The sequence below is a fragment of the Mustela nivalis genome, assembly GCF_964662115.1.
Source record: "Mustela nivalis genome assembly, chromosome: 19".
NCBI lineage: Eukaryota > Metazoa > Chordata > Mammalia > Carnivora > Mustelidae > Mustela > Mustela nivalis.
Window position 1 is genome coordinate 3,805,069 of NC_139038.1, and position 16,464 is coordinate 3,821,532.

Sequence of the window (16,464 nt, forward strand, 5' to 3'; positions counted from 1 at the left end):
CAGGGCTGCTGCCTCTCCCTCTGGAGTAGGAGCCTAGGACACATGCCTGCTCCGTTCCCACTGGGGAGTTCCCCCCCCCCCCTTTTCCCTGTCAGGAGCTGGCAGTCTCACCTGTGCTCGGGAAGCAACAGGTTTTGTTGCCCTTCCCTTGGCGCAGTGTAAAGCTTTGTTCCTCAGAAGTTTCTGGAAGGATGGGGCTTCCCCGTGTTTTCCACAATGGCAGCCATTCTGCTCCGCCAGACCTTCGCTACCCAGGGAGTCTCTCTGTGGTCTCATGCCCAACCCTAAACTTTCTCCTGAGCCCCCCGCAGAGGGCTGGGTCCCAGATGACCCCACACCCAGTGATTTAAAGCAACACCCACTGTCACCTCGCAGCTCTGTCCAGTCCAGAGGGAACGTGACTGACGGTGACTCCGTTCAGGTCTTCCAAGGCCAGAATCAAAGTGTGGGACTGTGGGCCTCTTCCCCGAGGCACTTAGGGTACAGTCTGTTCACAGGGGACAGCAGACCCCGGTGGTTTGAGGCCCAGGGCTCCTGATTCCCAGCTTGCTGTCAGCTGAGGTTTCTCTCGGCTCTTCACATGGGGTGGCGTGGGGTCCTTCTTGTGTTTCCACTTCTCTGCCCCCAGACAGAGGTGGATGTCCTGCCGATGTTCTCACGTGAGTCTCACCACGCTGTCTGTCTATTTGCAGGTGTTCGTAGCGTCTTAGCAAAGACTAAGCATCAGGCTGGGACCGGGTGGCTCAGTCTGCACATTCCAGCTCCTTTCTACTCCCAGACCGCCTGGAAGCAGGAGCTGAGCCTCCACCCCACGGTAAGTTCTCAGCAGGAGAGCAGAGCTTTGCCAGTCCTCAAGCCCCAGGCACCCCATCAATAGGATAATTCTTGTAAAGGTGACCCGGGGAGCAGCAATCTACTTTGGAAGCAGGGCACCCTCTCTGAGCGCCCCCTTAGAGCTTAGGGCTGAAGCTGGAGGTCCACGCAGTACAGGGCACATTCCCCCCAGGAAAGCGTCCCTAAAACAGCCGAGGACCTGCTTGCGGACTGTGAATTTGGGGGAATGCCATCGTATCAGGGGATCATCTAGGATTTGGTTTAGGGGAAGGTTTGCTAGCTGGAGAGGGATCCCCTGCTTTAGGGTATGAGAAACAGGAGCAAGAGAAGGGATCCCCGCGACTCTTGGAGGATGCCCCCCCCCCCCGCCCTGATCTCTCTACACGCAGGTGCATTCACTGTCCCTCTGTCCTGCCCGCGCCCCCTGCCCACCCCCATCCCCACTGCCCCGCACTCCACTCATGAGACGTAGACCCTCCTCGTATAGTCAAGGCATAGAAGTTGTTTTCTTAACCTAAGAGTATTTCATTTTTCCTTCTCATGTTAAAGACGAAAGAAAATGCGCGTGAGAGCGGTGTTCAGAGCCGCCCAGCTCTCTAGAGGCCGAGCCAGCTCTAGCGCCCAGGGCTCCCGTCCGCCAGGCGGCGGCTTCCTCCCGTGCGCCCGCCTCGGGTCATCGCTAAAACCCGCCCCTTCCCACCTTCCACCCCTTCAGACCCTCCCACGGATTTCCTCTCCTCCAGGGGAAGGACTCTGATAGGCGGTCATGGAGAGAACACCCAGTAAGATGATATATTTTTATGAAATATTGAAATATTGAACAGTGAGCATATGTCGATTGTCTTAAAAAATTAGTTAAATATTAGTTAAATGCCACGGTTTCAAAACGGAGCCAACCACGCGAAGGTCACTGTTGTTAACATTGTGTGTGTTTTGTGCAGAATTTTTTTCTTTATATGTTTTTACAAAAACCCACTCTACAGGCTAAAATGGGATGTGCACAAACAGGAGAGAGAGGAGTGTCCCCTCTGACCAGGGTTTTGGACCCACACTCTTGGGTCTGCATTCCTGTCCTCACTTCCCTGGGGGCACCAGGACAAAGTACTCCAGACAGGGGCGGCTTGAAGCTCAAGCTTCAAGCTTGAGATCTTTCTCAGCTCCGGTTGATCTGTCTCAGCTCAGGTTGGGCTGGGGCTGGTTCCTTCCGAGGCCGTGCTGGGGCACCTGCTCTGGGCCTCCCCCCTGCTTCTGGGGGCTTGCCAGCAGTCCTTGGCATTTCTGCCTTCATCTTCTCTGATGTTCTTCCTGTGTCCAGTTTTCCCTTTTCACAAGCATGCCAGTCCCCCTGGGTTGGGGCACCCTCTATCATCCTCTGCAAAGACTCTATCTCTAAATTAGGTCACATTCAGAGACACCGAGGGCTTGGATCCCCGGCATATCTTCTTGGGGGACAGAGTTCAACTCAGAACACGTCCCTGCCAGGAGGAGCTCTCTGGTAACCCAGAGTGGTTCAGTCACTCTTCAGCTGGCTGCTGTTGGTCTAGTGCACAGCTCACTCTCCCGTCCAGTTCTGAGCTTCCCCTGCTCCCTGCTGCGGGGCTGCAGGTCTTCATTCCCCAGATGGAAGGCCTGTGATCGCTTCTGTCTCTGCTCTTCCTTAACCCTTTGTTCTCCTCATCGGACTGCTTCTTTCTCCACCGGGGGCAGGGCAGGAGGAGGGGAAAGTAGCACAGATGTCTCCTTGCTTGGTTCTCTTGGTAGCTTCCCCTGCCTAGCTAGCTGCCCTCTGTCATGCTGGAGGCCACCTGATGGCCTTTTGAGGGTGCAGAGCTTGTGATACCAGCCCGGACAGTCTGGCAGACCTCGGTGCCCAGCCCCAGCTCCTGGCTCAGTGGTCCTTCTTCTCTGTGTCCTTGCAGTAGAATTCACGCCCACCTACCTTCCTACCCTCCAGGGGCCCCCAGGAACTCTCGCATCCTGGTTCCAACACATGGAGGCTGGGCACGGGGGCTCCTGGTCCTGCCCCCTCTCTTCACCTGATCACCATTGCTGGCCTCTAACTTGCTGGCCTCTAACTTCTGAGTTCCTCGGCTGCAAGGCTCACTCTTGCTGCTGGGATCCCGCATGCACACAGCTGTCCCCGGAGAGCACGCCCCCCATTGTCTGCTGAACCACCATGTGCCCCAGAGTTCTGCACCTGGGCACACATCCAGCCCATGGGGGTGCAATTTTACCTCCTTACTTTTTGCAGGCTCCCTTTGGTTCTTTTGTAACCACCCCCCTTGGCATGGGAAGGAAGCAAAACCCCACGTACACCTTCAGTAGACACCTCTCCTTCGCCATTCCTTCTCCAAAGGGAGGCGTCTGTCAGGTTGGGTCTAGCAGCTTCCCCGGAGAATTTGGGGTGTTTGGGAATTTAGCTGAAACTCCAGGGACCTGGGAAAATCCCATCTATCTACCTGATACCCATCTGTGAATCGCGTGTTTATGGATTACATAGCCTCCTTTTTTTCCTTCCCCCACTTACTGGTCTAGCCAGAAGCGATTTCCATGTCTGATAGTTTCTTGTATGATAGTTTAAATTGATTCGTCGCATGGCATGTTTGAAGTGTATCAAACTTGACTGACTAATCTCTTCTTTTTAAAAATGTAGGTAGTCTCTAATTAAAACCAAAACACCCTCAGAATTCTTTACAGAGTTTCTGTAACTCTAGAGTTTTAGTGTCTCTGCAGACTTCTCGGACCCAACTCCCATGTGTCTCTGTCCCGAGTAGGAACATACGTAAGATCAACCTCGTGTGTGTTCAGGAGAGAGATAGGTGTGGGGTCCAGTTGACGCTTCCAGCCACAGTAAATTTGCTCCTGAACCTTCGTGTTCCTGTTCCCTGGCAAAATGAGGAAAGGAGGAGAGGGCTCAGGAGAAGCCATCAGATCTTGCCCCATACTTGGTAAGTGGCAGAGCCAGACCGAGACTGCTTCCCGGGCAGAAGTCAGCACAGATGAGCCAGGGCGGCTGTGATGAGGAGTGACAGCGGACAGACCGCCGGTGCGGGAGGAGGCGCGCACGGAGCCCCACAGGTCCGGGGAGGGGCCGGAGGGCCACGGCTCCTCGCCCCCCGCCCGCCCTAGCTGAACTCCATTTAATGGACTCTGCCTTCAGGAACCCATTTTTATATTTTCCTGGGAGTGGTCCTCCATGCCTGCCAGGGGCAGGCCTGGTGACGAGCTTTGGGTTAGAAGCTTAGTAGACAACAAATGTTTTAAAAGTAACGTTTATATACGAAGTGCCTGTTAGTCATAGAAAAAGTTAGGAAATTCATCTAAGGACAAAGAAAGTATTTTATAAAGTGGTCGTGACCCAACTGCCCAGAGCTAACCACTAGCGTTTTTGTCTTACATCACTTCAGAGATTGTTCTGCGTGAACATGTCTGTGTGTGCATGCATCTGTGTGTGTGTGTGGGATCCAATAGTTTCTGGCCACCTTTTTTTTTTTTTTCAGTGATGAGTACGCTGTCGCTAAAATAGTTTTCCATGATTTTATTTTCATAAGTTACATAGCGGGTTCATTTCCCTTTGGAGGTAGTGTGTTTACTCATTCTCCTTCATTGGTTGTTATTTTCTCTTTTATTTCGGACTTTTAACAAAATGTAATACGTATCTTGGCACCTAACTCTTCGCCTACACTCATGACTGTTGCTTCAGAATAAATTTCTATGAATGAATTTCTGGGGAGCGAGGGGAGGGGTTAGTAAGTGGCTCACTGGTGACTGAAACACAGATACATATGTGGATTAAGTAGAAAAGTCGAGAGTGGACCCCCACAAGGTGGGTTCCCTCATCACACGCCAAGGCGAGGGCATTGTGTGGTGGCGGGGTCCTTGGGGGGAAGCCTGTCCTCCCCCTGTTCCTGCAGTGAGCTTGGCCTCTCACGTGCTCTCCTGTCCCCACCCCATCTCTGCTTCCACAGGTGTCTGCTTTTCCCGGCCCATCAGGGAAGGACCATGTACCCGGTGAGTAGGGCATTTCTTTTATTTATTTGTTTTAGATTTATTTATTTGATAGAGCGAGAGCACGAGCAGGAGGAAGGGCAGAGGGAGAGGGAGAAGCAGACTCCCTGCCGAGTGGAGAGCCTGATGTGGGGCTCGATCCCACGACCCTGAGATCATGACCTGAGCTGAAATCAGGAGTCAGAGGCTTAACTGACTGTGCCCACCCCCAGTTGCCCTATGGCATTTCTTTATACTCCACTCCGCTTTACTGGGTGGGTTTAGGGATGCTTCTAAGAATGCATCCAGTAAAAACAACGTGAACAGGACCCAAGGTCACTGAAGATGGGAAATGAGTAGAAAGAGGCGGCCCTGGGCAGGGCCGGGCGGATAGAGTTAGGAGCTGCCCTATAAACTTGTGTCTGACATTGCTGGCGCTTGGAAAAGGTGGATTCCATCCAATGTATGACTTGTGTTGTCTGCTTGGGACTGGCATGTCAACTTCTTAGAGGAAATAAAGCTGTTTTCGGTACTGAGGAGTTCACGTGACGGGCCATGGAGTGAGCAGGTAGGTCCTCTGTAATGACCACACTGCGGCAGACGCACCAGCAAAGCTTCTGCGACTTTTCCCCCAACTAAACAGTGGGTCTTCCATCAGTGTGGAAATCTGTGATTGCGGTTGCTGAAGGAATCAAAATTCGCACTTCTATATAAACAGCCTGGTGCTGTCAGACTGACCTAGCGGAGACACAGCCTTGTGCAGAGGAAGGAACCAGTCCCATGTTCTGCAAATTCTTTCTCATAGTAAGTTTGGACACAGATGGAGAGTGAACAGCTCAGTTTCAGCCTTTGGCAGGAGCGTGGAGGGAAGATGGTTAGAGCTCTCCTGGCCTTTTCTCCTGGGCTCTGAGGTTCCTCTTTTCATGACTTAGACCTCACACATCTGCCCTTGGCCCCCCCTTTCTTATGGGGTCACTGTGATCTTCAGATGTCAGTGACGTTGTCTGCTCCTAGCCTGTCTGTGTTCTCTAATTAGTCACGACGGTCCCTCTCCTTACCCCGGATGCAGGAACTCGTGAACAGGAAGTATGCTGGCCAGAATCCATGTTTCAAGAGCCAGAAACCCAGCTAGAACTAGTCTAGAACTAGACAATACCTAGACCATGGGAGGAGCAGGTGTGCAGCCAGGACTCAGAGACCGTCACATCGAAGAACACAGGTGTCGCCTGGAGACTTTCTGGCCCCTTGCCTCTGCGTCTGTGACTTCCTTCTCATACACCAACATCCTCCATGAGGCCGGAAGTAGGCATGGCCCTCACCCCACCCCCAGGAGTTCTGCCAGATATAGGAACCTAGTCCCCTCCCAGAGCCAGTTTGTGTGGTCTTTGGGAGAAACTCAGACTGGCCAAGCTTAGCCCACGTCTAGGGCCGAGAGGCTGGGTCAGCGGTGGGATGCCCCCAGGAGCACCACCTGCTCGGGGTGGGCGCAAAGGGAGCCTGCTAGCCCAGGAGGGAGCTGAGGCCTCGTGGACGAACATTACACGCAGTATAGTAAGGATACAGTGGAGGATGGTTAACAACAGAGCCTTGGCCGTACAGTAGATCTTCACATCTTATTCATCTTTTGTAACAAACACTGAACCCTTAACCAGCAACTCCCCATTTCCCTGCCCCCTCCCAGCCCCCGGTACCCTCCATGCTACTCTCTATTCTAGGAGTTTGGCTATTCTAGAGCCCTCATTAAAGTAGGATCGTGCAGTGTCTGTGCTCCTGTGTCTGGCCTGTTTCGTTCTGCATAATGTCCTCCAGGTTCATCCGTGTTGTCCAAAATGAAGGGATGTCCTTCTCTCTCATGGCCAATATTCCGTAGTATGTGTACACCACATGGTCCGTTCATCCGCTGATGGACACTTAGGCGGGTTCCATCTCTAAGCTCCTGTGAACGATGCTGCAGGAGGCATGAGAATTCAGGTATCTCCTTGAGACCCACACTCCATAAGATCACATCCTCTTCGAGCACAGAAACATTCATTTCTTCCTTCCTGATTTGGATGCCTTTTATTTCTTTTTCTTGTCCGATTGCTCTGGCCAGACTTCTAGTACTGGTTGAACAGGAGACGTGATGACGGGCCTGTTTGCCTTGTTCCAGGTCTTAGATGGAAAGCTTTCCCCACTGAATGTGATATTAGCTCGGGGATTTTCATAAATGGACTTTATTGCGTTGAGGTGAGTTCTTCCTATTTCCTCAGTTTGCTGAGAGCTTTTAATCATGAAGGGTGTTGAAGTTTGCGAAATGCTTTTTGTGCAGCTGTTGAGTGGATTTTGTGATCTTTATTCTTTGTTCTGTTAATGCGGTGTCGCGATTGGATTTTCATGTGTTGAACCATCCTTGCATCCCAGGGATTAAATCCTACTTGGTCATGGTGTCTGATCCTTTTACTGAGTTGTTGAATTTGATGCGCTGATATTTTGGTGAAGGTTTTTACATCTATATTTATCAGGGTTATTGACCTGTAGTTTTCTTTTTTTGTGAGGTCTTTAGTTTTGATATCAGAGTAATGCTGGCCTTGTAGAAGGAATTTGAAGGTGTTCCCTCTCTTTCTGTTTTTTTTTTTGGGGGGGGGGAGCCAGATTTTAAGAAGGATTGGTATTAATTTTATTGTTTAAATTTTTGGCAGAATTCACCCTTGAAATCCTGGGCTTTTCTTTGTTAGGAGTGTTTTGGTTACTTCTTCATTCTTTTTTTTGTGTGTCTGGTATGCCCAGGCTTTCTGTATCTTCTTGATTCAGTATTGGTAGGTTGTACTTTTTTTTTTTTTTTTTAGAATTGTGTTCATTTTTTTTCTAGGTTGTCCAGTTCGTAAGCATAGAATTGTGTATCATAGTTTTTTGGAGCTTTTTATTTCTCTGGCGTCAACTCTAATGTCTCCTCTTTCATTTCGGATTTTATTTATTCTAGTCTTCTCATTTCATTTTCTTAGTCTAGCCTAAGGCTTTGTCAATTTTATTATTTCACAAAACCAACTCTTAGTTTTATTTTGTTTCTATTATTTTCTCTTCCCTATTTCATTTATTTCTGCTCTAAACTTTATTATTTCCTTCTGCCAATTTAGGACTTAATTCTTCTTTTTCTAGAGGTACGAATTTAGATTGTTTGAGATTTTTTTCTCTTTTTTGATGTAGACGTTCATTTCTACAAAATTCTCTTACTGATGCTTTTGCTGTATCCCTTAAGTTTTGGTCTTTTGTGTTTTCATCAGTCTTAAGATATTTCATAATTTCCTTTTTGATTTCTTCTGGACCCAATGGTGTTTAAGAATGTGTTGTTTAATTTCCAATAATTTAAAATTTCCCCTTTTCTATTATTGATTTCTATTTCGTTTCATTGTGACTAGAAAGGATATTTGGAACAATTTTGGTCTTCTTAAATTTAAGACTTGCTTTGTCATCTTGTCTGTGATCCATGCTGGAAAACATTCTGTGTGCTCTTGACAAGAATGAGTATTCTGTTGCTGTTCGGTAGAATGTTTTATAGATACCTCTTGCAGCTATTTGGTCTATAGTATTGTTCATGTCTGCTGTTTTCTTGTTGATGTTCTGTCTAGACAATCTACCCATTATTGACAGTGGACTAGTTAAGCCCCTTACTAGTATTGTAATGCTTTCTGTTTCTCCCTTGTGATTTGTCAATGTTTGCTTTATATATTTAGGTCCTTTGATGTTGGGTGCATATGTATTTAAAATTGTTATGTCTTCCTGTTGAATGGACCCTTTTATAGTTATAAGAGGACTTTCTTTGTCTCTTGTGACAGTATTTGACTTAAAGGCTATCTTGTCTGATACAAGTTTAACTAGATCAGCTCTCTTTCGGTTACTACTGCGTGGCATAGGACATCTTTCTTCATCCCTTCACTCTTACCCAATATGTGTCCTGAAGTCTAAAGTGAGGCTCTTGCAGACAGCATATACTTGGGTCTTGTTTTTTTACCCATTCAACCACTCTACGTGTTTTAATTTGGGGAGTTGAGTTTATTTACATTTAAAGTGATTACTGGTAGGTAAGGACTTAATATTGCCACTTTGTTCACTGTTTTCTGTTCTGTAGTTTCTTTGTTCCCCTCTTCCTCTCTTGTCTGTATTGTGGTTTGAGAATTTCTTATAGTGATATGTTTTGATTCCTTCTTCTTTATTTTTGTGTATCTATTATAGGTTTTTTTGGTGTGATTACCATGAGGCTTACACTGAGTATTTTAGACTTTTAGCAGTCTCTTTTAGCCTCATAACAACTTAACTTCAATCACATATGGCAACTCTACACTTTACTTCCTCACACATTTATGCTTTGTTACTTATGTCAGATTTTACTTCCTTTTATGTTGTGTTTCCATTAGTAAATCTGATTATAGTTACTATGTTTTTGCCTTTTAACTTCCATATTTGTGTTAAAAATGATTTACATATGGTTACAGTCTTACCACATTCAATATAAAATAATTTGTTGTTTTGGTCCTTAATTCATCCAGAGAGAGAAGATGAAGGAGAAAAGAGAGCCAAGCCCTGTTCTGCATGTGCAGAATCCTTTTGCTCTTTTCTTGTTGCCACCTTAATTTTGACAATATCTCATGTCATTGATTGTAATTGTGCCCTAATTTTATTTACTCATTCTCTCCCAGTGATTCCCTACCTTTTTTCTACATGCCACTATCTCTTGTAACTCCGCTCCTTAAATACCGTGATGGGAGTCCCTATTGCCTTGTAGGAGAAAAACCTTTTGTCTTGTGATATGTGCTCTCTTTCTCTCTCTCTCTCTCTCTCTCTCTCTCACACACACACACACACACACACACACAATTCTACATTGACGTTCCCAAGTATTTGCAATTCTACATTGACATTCCTAAGTATCTGCAATTCCTACCAGATTTTTTTGTGATGCCTTGCTTTTGCTTGTGCCATGCCTCTTGATAGGAAATACCTTCAGGGGTAGCACATCAGAATGTGCTGTTCATCTTTCATGATTCTGCACAAAGGTACTCTCCAGTGAAGCTTAACTTGACATCAGACATTTGACTGCTGTCTTTGTTCTGTCCTTAACATATTTCCATCATAGCCATATGGAAGTCTTAGGTTTATCTCGCTCCACCAGACTCCAGCAGCCGTCAGAGCAAGAGTAATGCTGTGTTCAGCTTTCAACCCCAAGCACCAAGCAGAATGCTATTAACCTACCAAACGCACTGCATGAATGAATGCATGAATAGAGATCCAGAAGCGAGATCTTTTCTAATGAGCTTTTTCTTCTCTTCCTCAAAATATAGTACAGAGTTAGGGGCATGTTAATTTCCCATATCACTTAACATGGGGAAACCTGACATCAAAAGTGTTAACACCCATCACTGCTACATGTCTGCCATGGTGCTCTGTGCCAAGCATTCCAGATTAATCAGGAACGTGTTGTTCCAGCGGTCGTTGTCATTCAGAGACGTGGCCGTGGGCTTCACCCGGAAGGAATGGCAGCATCTGGACCCCACACAGAGGACGCTGTACCGGGATGTGATGCTGGAGAACTATAGCCACCTGGTCTCAGTGGGTGAGGCGAGCTTCCCGTGTTTCCCAGTTCTATCTGAGCTCCTTTCTTTTCTCGCTTATGCAAAACTTCTCAGACTAAGCATGTTTGGTCTTGGGTTTCAGTTCAGCAAGGCTCTGGCTCTCATCTCGCCCGCATTATTTGTGAATTTACCTCCCAAGTGAGATACCCATTCTTCAGCCGAGATGGAAGTGTTTGTTGAGCCACCTGAACCTTCTGCTTCCTTAGATGGCCCACGTGGCTTGGCATAGATCCTCATAACAGGGATATTTCTCATCAACAGGGTATCAGGTCACCAAACCAGCTGTGATCTCCAGGTTGGAGCAAGGGCAAGAACCATGGATGGAGGAGGAAGAAATCCTCAGATGGAGCTTTCCAGGTGAGAGAGGACCAGCTTGCAGGGCGGGCTGGGGCGAGTGGACATCTGGTTGGTCACAGAGCTGAACTTCAGGTGGGTCTCAGGCTTCTTAAAAAGCCTTGGATCTTTGCAAGCAGTTGTGGAAGTCTTGGCCTGAGACCTTGAGTTGCCCCAAAGGACTTCCACTACCTGCACACATCCCACGATGATACAGGATCACATTCCTTTCCCTGGGTTTTAGAGAAAGACCTATTCTATTTTTTTTTATTTTATTCATTTATTTGACAGACAGAAATCACAAGTAGGCAGAGAGGCAGGCAGAGAGAGAGAGGAGGAAGCAGGCTCCTTGCTGAGCAGAGAGCCCGATGCGGGGCTCGATCCCAGGACCCTGAGATCATGACCCGAGCTGAAGGCAGAGGCTTAACCCACTGAGCCACCCAGGCCCCCCAGACCTATTCTATTTTTATTCTTCTATTTTGACCTTACTGTCCCCATCTGAGACCTTGCTTGCTCAGTTTTTCTCTAGAATCTTCAGCCTGACCCTTTCTCCCATGGTTGTGAAACAGATTTCCTCATGTTTTCAGGGATTTGTAGATCACCCCTATTTTAAAATAACTTATTTTTTTGCCACTCATTTTTATTTGTCTTTTCTTTTACTGCAAAATGCCTCAGAAACTTAGTTTCTCCCTTTTATGTGATTTTAAATGACTCTTCTTTCAAAACTATGTAACATGGCTCCGTTTTGCTTAATGGATCATAAATGAAACTCCTCTCTCCCTGTCCCAGTATAATCCCAAGGGGAGAAGAGTGTTTATCTTATCTGTCCTTATTCTGTGGGACACACATGGTGGTCACTGACTCTTCCTTCCCTCTTCCTTCTGGGACCTTTTATCCTTCCAGGGTCTTTTATCAAGCATTTGTTTCAGGGCCGTTGTTATTAATCAGGGATGCACACCAGAATCACCTGGGGAGCTTTAAAAACACCCTCTGGCTGGGTCCCAACCCGGGACACCGTGATGTAGGCAGGGCAGAAGGTCAGCAGGCATTGATTTTGTCCGTTAGGAGTTCAGCGGTAGGACTCAAGGAACTGCAATATTTCTAAACCAAGGAGCTCCTTGGCTGCTCTGGGACTGGGTATGAGAGGTGAACCAGCGGGTACAGTTTGTGGTTTAAAATGTAAACGAAGCTGAAAGCAAATGAGGATGCAAGCACGGGATGCAGAATCCCACATTTAAGAACCTCCGCCTGGTTGCCACAGTGACGGGGACGCCAGCAGGCCCCCTACCTTTCCAGTTTTTCTCTCATTCCCTCTTACTTGCGTGTCCTCACATTCCCAATTGACTGTGTCAAACTCGTTAATAGCAAAGCTACGTATATTTAATGTCCACAGTAAACCCCTCTTTCCAGTATCCCACTTCTTCCTTTCAAAAGCCAAGGGATACGGCGCCTGGGTGGCTCAGCGGTCAGGCGTCTGACTCCTGATTTCAACTTGTGTTGTGAGATCAAGCCCCGTGTGGGGAATCTGTGCTTGGCATGGAGTCTGCTTGGGATTCTCTCTTCCTCTCCCTCTGGCCCTCCCACTCAGGCTCACTTTAAGATAAGTAAATCTTTTTTTTTTTTTAAGATTTTATTTATTTGACAGAGAGAGAGATCACAAGTAGGCAGAGGCAGGCAGCGAGAGAGAGAGAGAGGAGGAAGCAGGCTTTCTGCTGAGCAGAAAGCCCGATGCGGGGCTCAATCCCGGGGCCCTGGGATCATGACCTGAGCCGAAGACAGAGGCTTTAACTCACCAAGCTACCCAGGTGCCCCAAGATAAGTAAATCTTAGGAAGAAAAAAAAGCCAAGAGACTAGAATGTGTTTGTAGTAGGTTTATGATTGTGATGATTGAATCTCGGCAATGAGGTGTGAAACCACAAAGGTAATCTTCCTCTTAAGTGTTTGTGAAATCATTTAGTTCTGGGACGTGACCCTGGAAAGATTAACAAGTTTGTGTCATTATTTTTTTCCCCTAGGAGAAAATTTGCAAGTTGACCACCCAGTAGGAAGACCACAGGAACACCAAGACCGGCTTCTGAGGCACATTGTGTTCCTAGACAAGCAAGAACCGACAAAGAAAGGGCACCACGAGCGTAACCCAATTGAAAAGACAGTCTGTCAGGACACAAACCTTGCTCCTTCAAAACAGCAGGTCCATACATGTGACTCGTGTGGAAGGAAGCTACCATGCAATGTAGACGTCAGCCCCAACGCCTACCTTGCAAGAAGGCGATTTGAGTGTGACGGACATGGGAACCTGTTTCTCTACTCCAAGCTCGAAACACCCCCTTCTGAAGGGCGGCCGCGTGAGTGTGACCAGTGTCGGAAAGCCCTCCGCGGGGACCAGGCCCGGAGTGCCCGCTGGGGAGCTGGTGGCGCCGAGAGAGCCCACAGGTGCCCGCGTTGTGGGAAAGGCTTCTCCTACGAATCAGAACTCAGGACACACCTGGATGTGCACGGGGGTGAGCAGCCGCCTGCGCATGGGGCCCAGGGGCTAGGCTGCAGGGTTAGCCGGGGAGGTCACCCCAGAGAGAAACCCGGGGGCAATGGCAGCGGCGGGACGGTGCCATCACAGAAGACGAGCCTGTCATTGCCCGCCGCAGCCCTTGCAGGAGGGAAGCCGTACAAGTGCTCCGAGTGCGAGAAGACCTTCTCCCACAAGTCCCGCCTCATCGAGCACCACCGGTCCCACACGGGGGAGAAGCCCTACGGCTGCAAAGAGTGCGGGAAGTCGTTCTCGCGCAAGTCGTGCCTCATCATCCACTTCCGGACCCACACCGGGGAGAAGCCCTACGGCTGCGGCGAGTGTGGGAAAGCCTTCTTCCAGAAGTCCCACCTCATCCTGCACCAGAGGACTCACACGGGCGAGAGGCCCTACAAGTGCAGCGAGTGTGGGAAAGCCTTCTCGCAGAACTCCTGCCTCATCATACACAAGCGAACTCACATGGGCAAGAAGCCCTACGAGTGCTCCGAGTGTGGGAAGACCTTCTCCCAGAAGGCCAACCTCATCCGCCACCACAGAATCCACACCCGCGAGAAGCTGTACGGGTGAGTGGAGAGCCGGGACTTCAGCTCCCGAGTCCCGGCGTGTTGGTGGCGGTCGCACCTCTGGAGGTTGTGAGTGTGGAAAACCCTTCCGCAGGAAGTCCAGTGCTGTGGGTGTGCGGAGATGCAAACCCAGGGGAGACTGGACCAGTCAGGAGAATCAGGAAGGGCTCTTCTCTTAAAACCAGTGAACGATGCTCTAGAGCGATCTATTTTTACAGGGTATACCTCATTATAAAGTCTATCTGCATTAACTGTGGCTATAGGGCTTTGAAATCTGTGACTAAATTAAATCATTACGACAATAGGTCTAATAAACATCAGAACAATCCCAGGGGGCACATAGCGGGTCTGTTCCTGAGGATGCAGCCTAGAAAGAATCTGATGTATTTTAAGCCATGTTGGTAATTGACTGTAAGTGTGAGCTTCTCAGCTTGTCAGGCAGACACACCACCGGAGTGGATGGAGTGACCTGTACCAGGACGTCCCACATGAAATCATGCCCTTTTGTCTCTGTGACATACTCCGTACCCAGGGCAGCAGGAGCTTATTAGGCCAGGACTCCAGACCCCACATGCCATTGCTTGCTGGATCTGAATACCAGCCATTTCCTGACCTCTCCTGATGCTCTCTCCGCCCACTGGTTCATAATCAGGTTTCATATCGTGTAAGGTTAGAGCTCCCTTTCCTGGCAAAACGGTGGGCCACCTGAGGTGAAAGCCATTCCACCATAAGTGACCAGAAATGACAGCCGGTAACAGATAAGATTCTTTTAAATGCATAGGTGGGCTGGCAAGAAAACTAGTGCGGTGTCCAGGTGCCAGTAAGGCAAGCTGAGCGGAGAGCCAAAGTGGCAGTCGGAGGCCAGAAGCTCGAGTTGCCCCAAGGGTTAAACTTGGTTTTTCCCAAAGCTCGGGTGTTCGAGACCAAAGGAGGACACAAGGCAAGGCTGTGGGGCACACAGGGCGAAGAGTGGGTCCTGAAGTAACTTACAGAGTCAGAAATTTCTCAAGTCTGTACACGCAGGGAAAGGGGGAGGGCTAGCGAAAAGTCTCCCTTGCTCCAGAACCTTGTCTGCCTCTCCTTTGGGCCTTGATGGGGAAAGGTTTTTACAGGGTAAAAACCCCGATGATTCATGAGCTCTGACCAGCATCCTGTGTGAGTCAGAATTTGGAATTCCTCTTATTCCTGTCCTAGTCTTAAAACTAACCAGTCAGTATAGAAATTTGCCCCATTTTGAAACAGATGACAGAAGCGAGCACAATACATTTTGGAGGGGAACACCCTCAACCCACATTTGTCGGTGTTTTGACATATAAAACCCCACATGACTTCATAATCCTCAGCTACAAAACACAAAGGACCAAGCTACAGCAAGACGGACAACAGACACTCAAAATAACGTCCAGTATTTTAGGGTCATAGAAACACAAAATTCTAGAAAAATAACTATCTTCACAAATGATTGAAAGCAAAGACTGAAAACCGCAAGACAGCAAGGCACAGAGCCAGAGAGCTGGTGTCTGGCCAGGGGAGCTCACAGAGCCATCTAGAAATGAGAAATACGGGCATTGCAACATGAACACCAAAATGCTGAGCGGAAAGCCCAGCAGGAGGCGATACTCAGCTGCAGAGAACGGGAACAGAGTCCAGCAAAGCAGATTCCTAGGAGTCTGTCTACAGAGAAGCATCTAGATTAAAACGCTACAAGCAAGCGGGAGTTCCTAAGAGGCAGACTACAGGAAGTTGAGAAAACACGGCTCGGATTTGACAAGATGTGAGCTCATAGGCTCAGGCAGCCTGTGCCCAGGCGGATGAATAGTAAATTTGCATCTTAGATACCCACCTGTACCTGTCAACAGCTGGCTAAGTTGCTTAGAGGTATCGCAGCTCCGCACCTAAAACATCTGGCCGAGCGGTCTGCGGGGACCCGACACTGACGCCAGCCCCCGGATCACAGCCGCAAAGCCACGAGCAAATGTGAGGTCCCGCATGCCTGCCTCCCACATCCTTGCGAACTACAGACTCCTCTGCTCGCCAGCGCTTATCTGCCTTACGTGCCCCTTAGCCAAGACCCCCGTGGCGCTTACCTAAACCCAGCTTCTCTGGTTTGAATGGACCAGTGTGGTCCTAGCCTACGGGCCCTAATAAAGTTGCGTGCCCCGGGTCCAGTCTCTTTCTGCTTTCTGCCTTGATGTCCCCGTGTGGCCCCTCCAGGCCTGCTGTGTACTTCTTGCCCCGCCCCCAGGGCCCCCCGTGAATAATAAATGTCTCTGTTTCCCGTTCTCCTGTGGCCTGCTGTTGAACCCACTGACCACCAGCGCTCCTCTTAACAAGTGTTAGTTCAACAAAGTCCCAACAGCTGTCCCCAGGAACAGGCAGGGAGGGTCCTAGGGGAATGCTTCTTCCTGCTCGTGACTGGCTAACTGGCTTTGCCGGGTGGGCCAGTCTGTCTGGGGTCCCGCGTCTGCTGGCCTCAGTGGGCATTGCTTTGCCCCGAGGCTGCTGATCGTGCACAGTTTTTCCCATCCCAAAGGGCGAGCTGGGAAAGAAGCAACCAGAGTCCTCCTGGACCTGGAAGGGCTGAGGCGGAGTCTGAGATGCTGTGGGTCTGTCTTA

At 48.8% G+C, this 16,464-nt stretch overlaps 1 protein-coding gene across 1 annotated transcript; it reads left to right on the forward strand.

Annotated features, from left to right (window-relative positions):
- Positions 1 to 752: 752 nt before the first annotated feature.
- On the forward strand, positions 753 to 16,130 carry LOC309854545 (zinc finger protein 90 homolog). The gene is made up of 7 exons (XM_082713821.1): positions 753 to 814; positions 1,550 to 1,616; positions 3,609 to 3,782; positions 4,803 to 4,845; positions 10,282 to 10,408; positions 10,689 to 10,784; positions 12,777 to 16,130. Exons 4-7 carry the CDS (start codon positions 4,837 to 4,839, stop codon positions 13,850 to 13,852), a joined length of 1,308 nt encoding a protein of 435 aa, XP_082569947.1. The 5' UTR covers positions 753 to 814; positions 1,550 to 1,616; positions 3,609 to 3,782; positions 4,803 to 4,836; the 3' UTR covers positions 13,853 to 16,130.
- The last annotated feature ends 334 nt before the right edge of the window (positions 16,131 to 16,464 follow it).

Excerpts from the sequence above, each read along its gene's own strand:
- LOC309854545 (XM_082713821.1), top strand. Across the intron at positions 10,409-10,688 it reads TAGCCACCTGGTCTCAGTGG|GGTATCAGGTCACCAAACCA; the intron begins GTGAGGCGAGCT and ends TCTCATCAACAG. Across the intron at positions 10,785-12,776 it reads CCTCAGATGGAGCTTTCCAG|GAGAAAATTTGCAAGTTGAC; the intron begins GTGAGAGAGGAC and ends TTTTTCCCCTAG.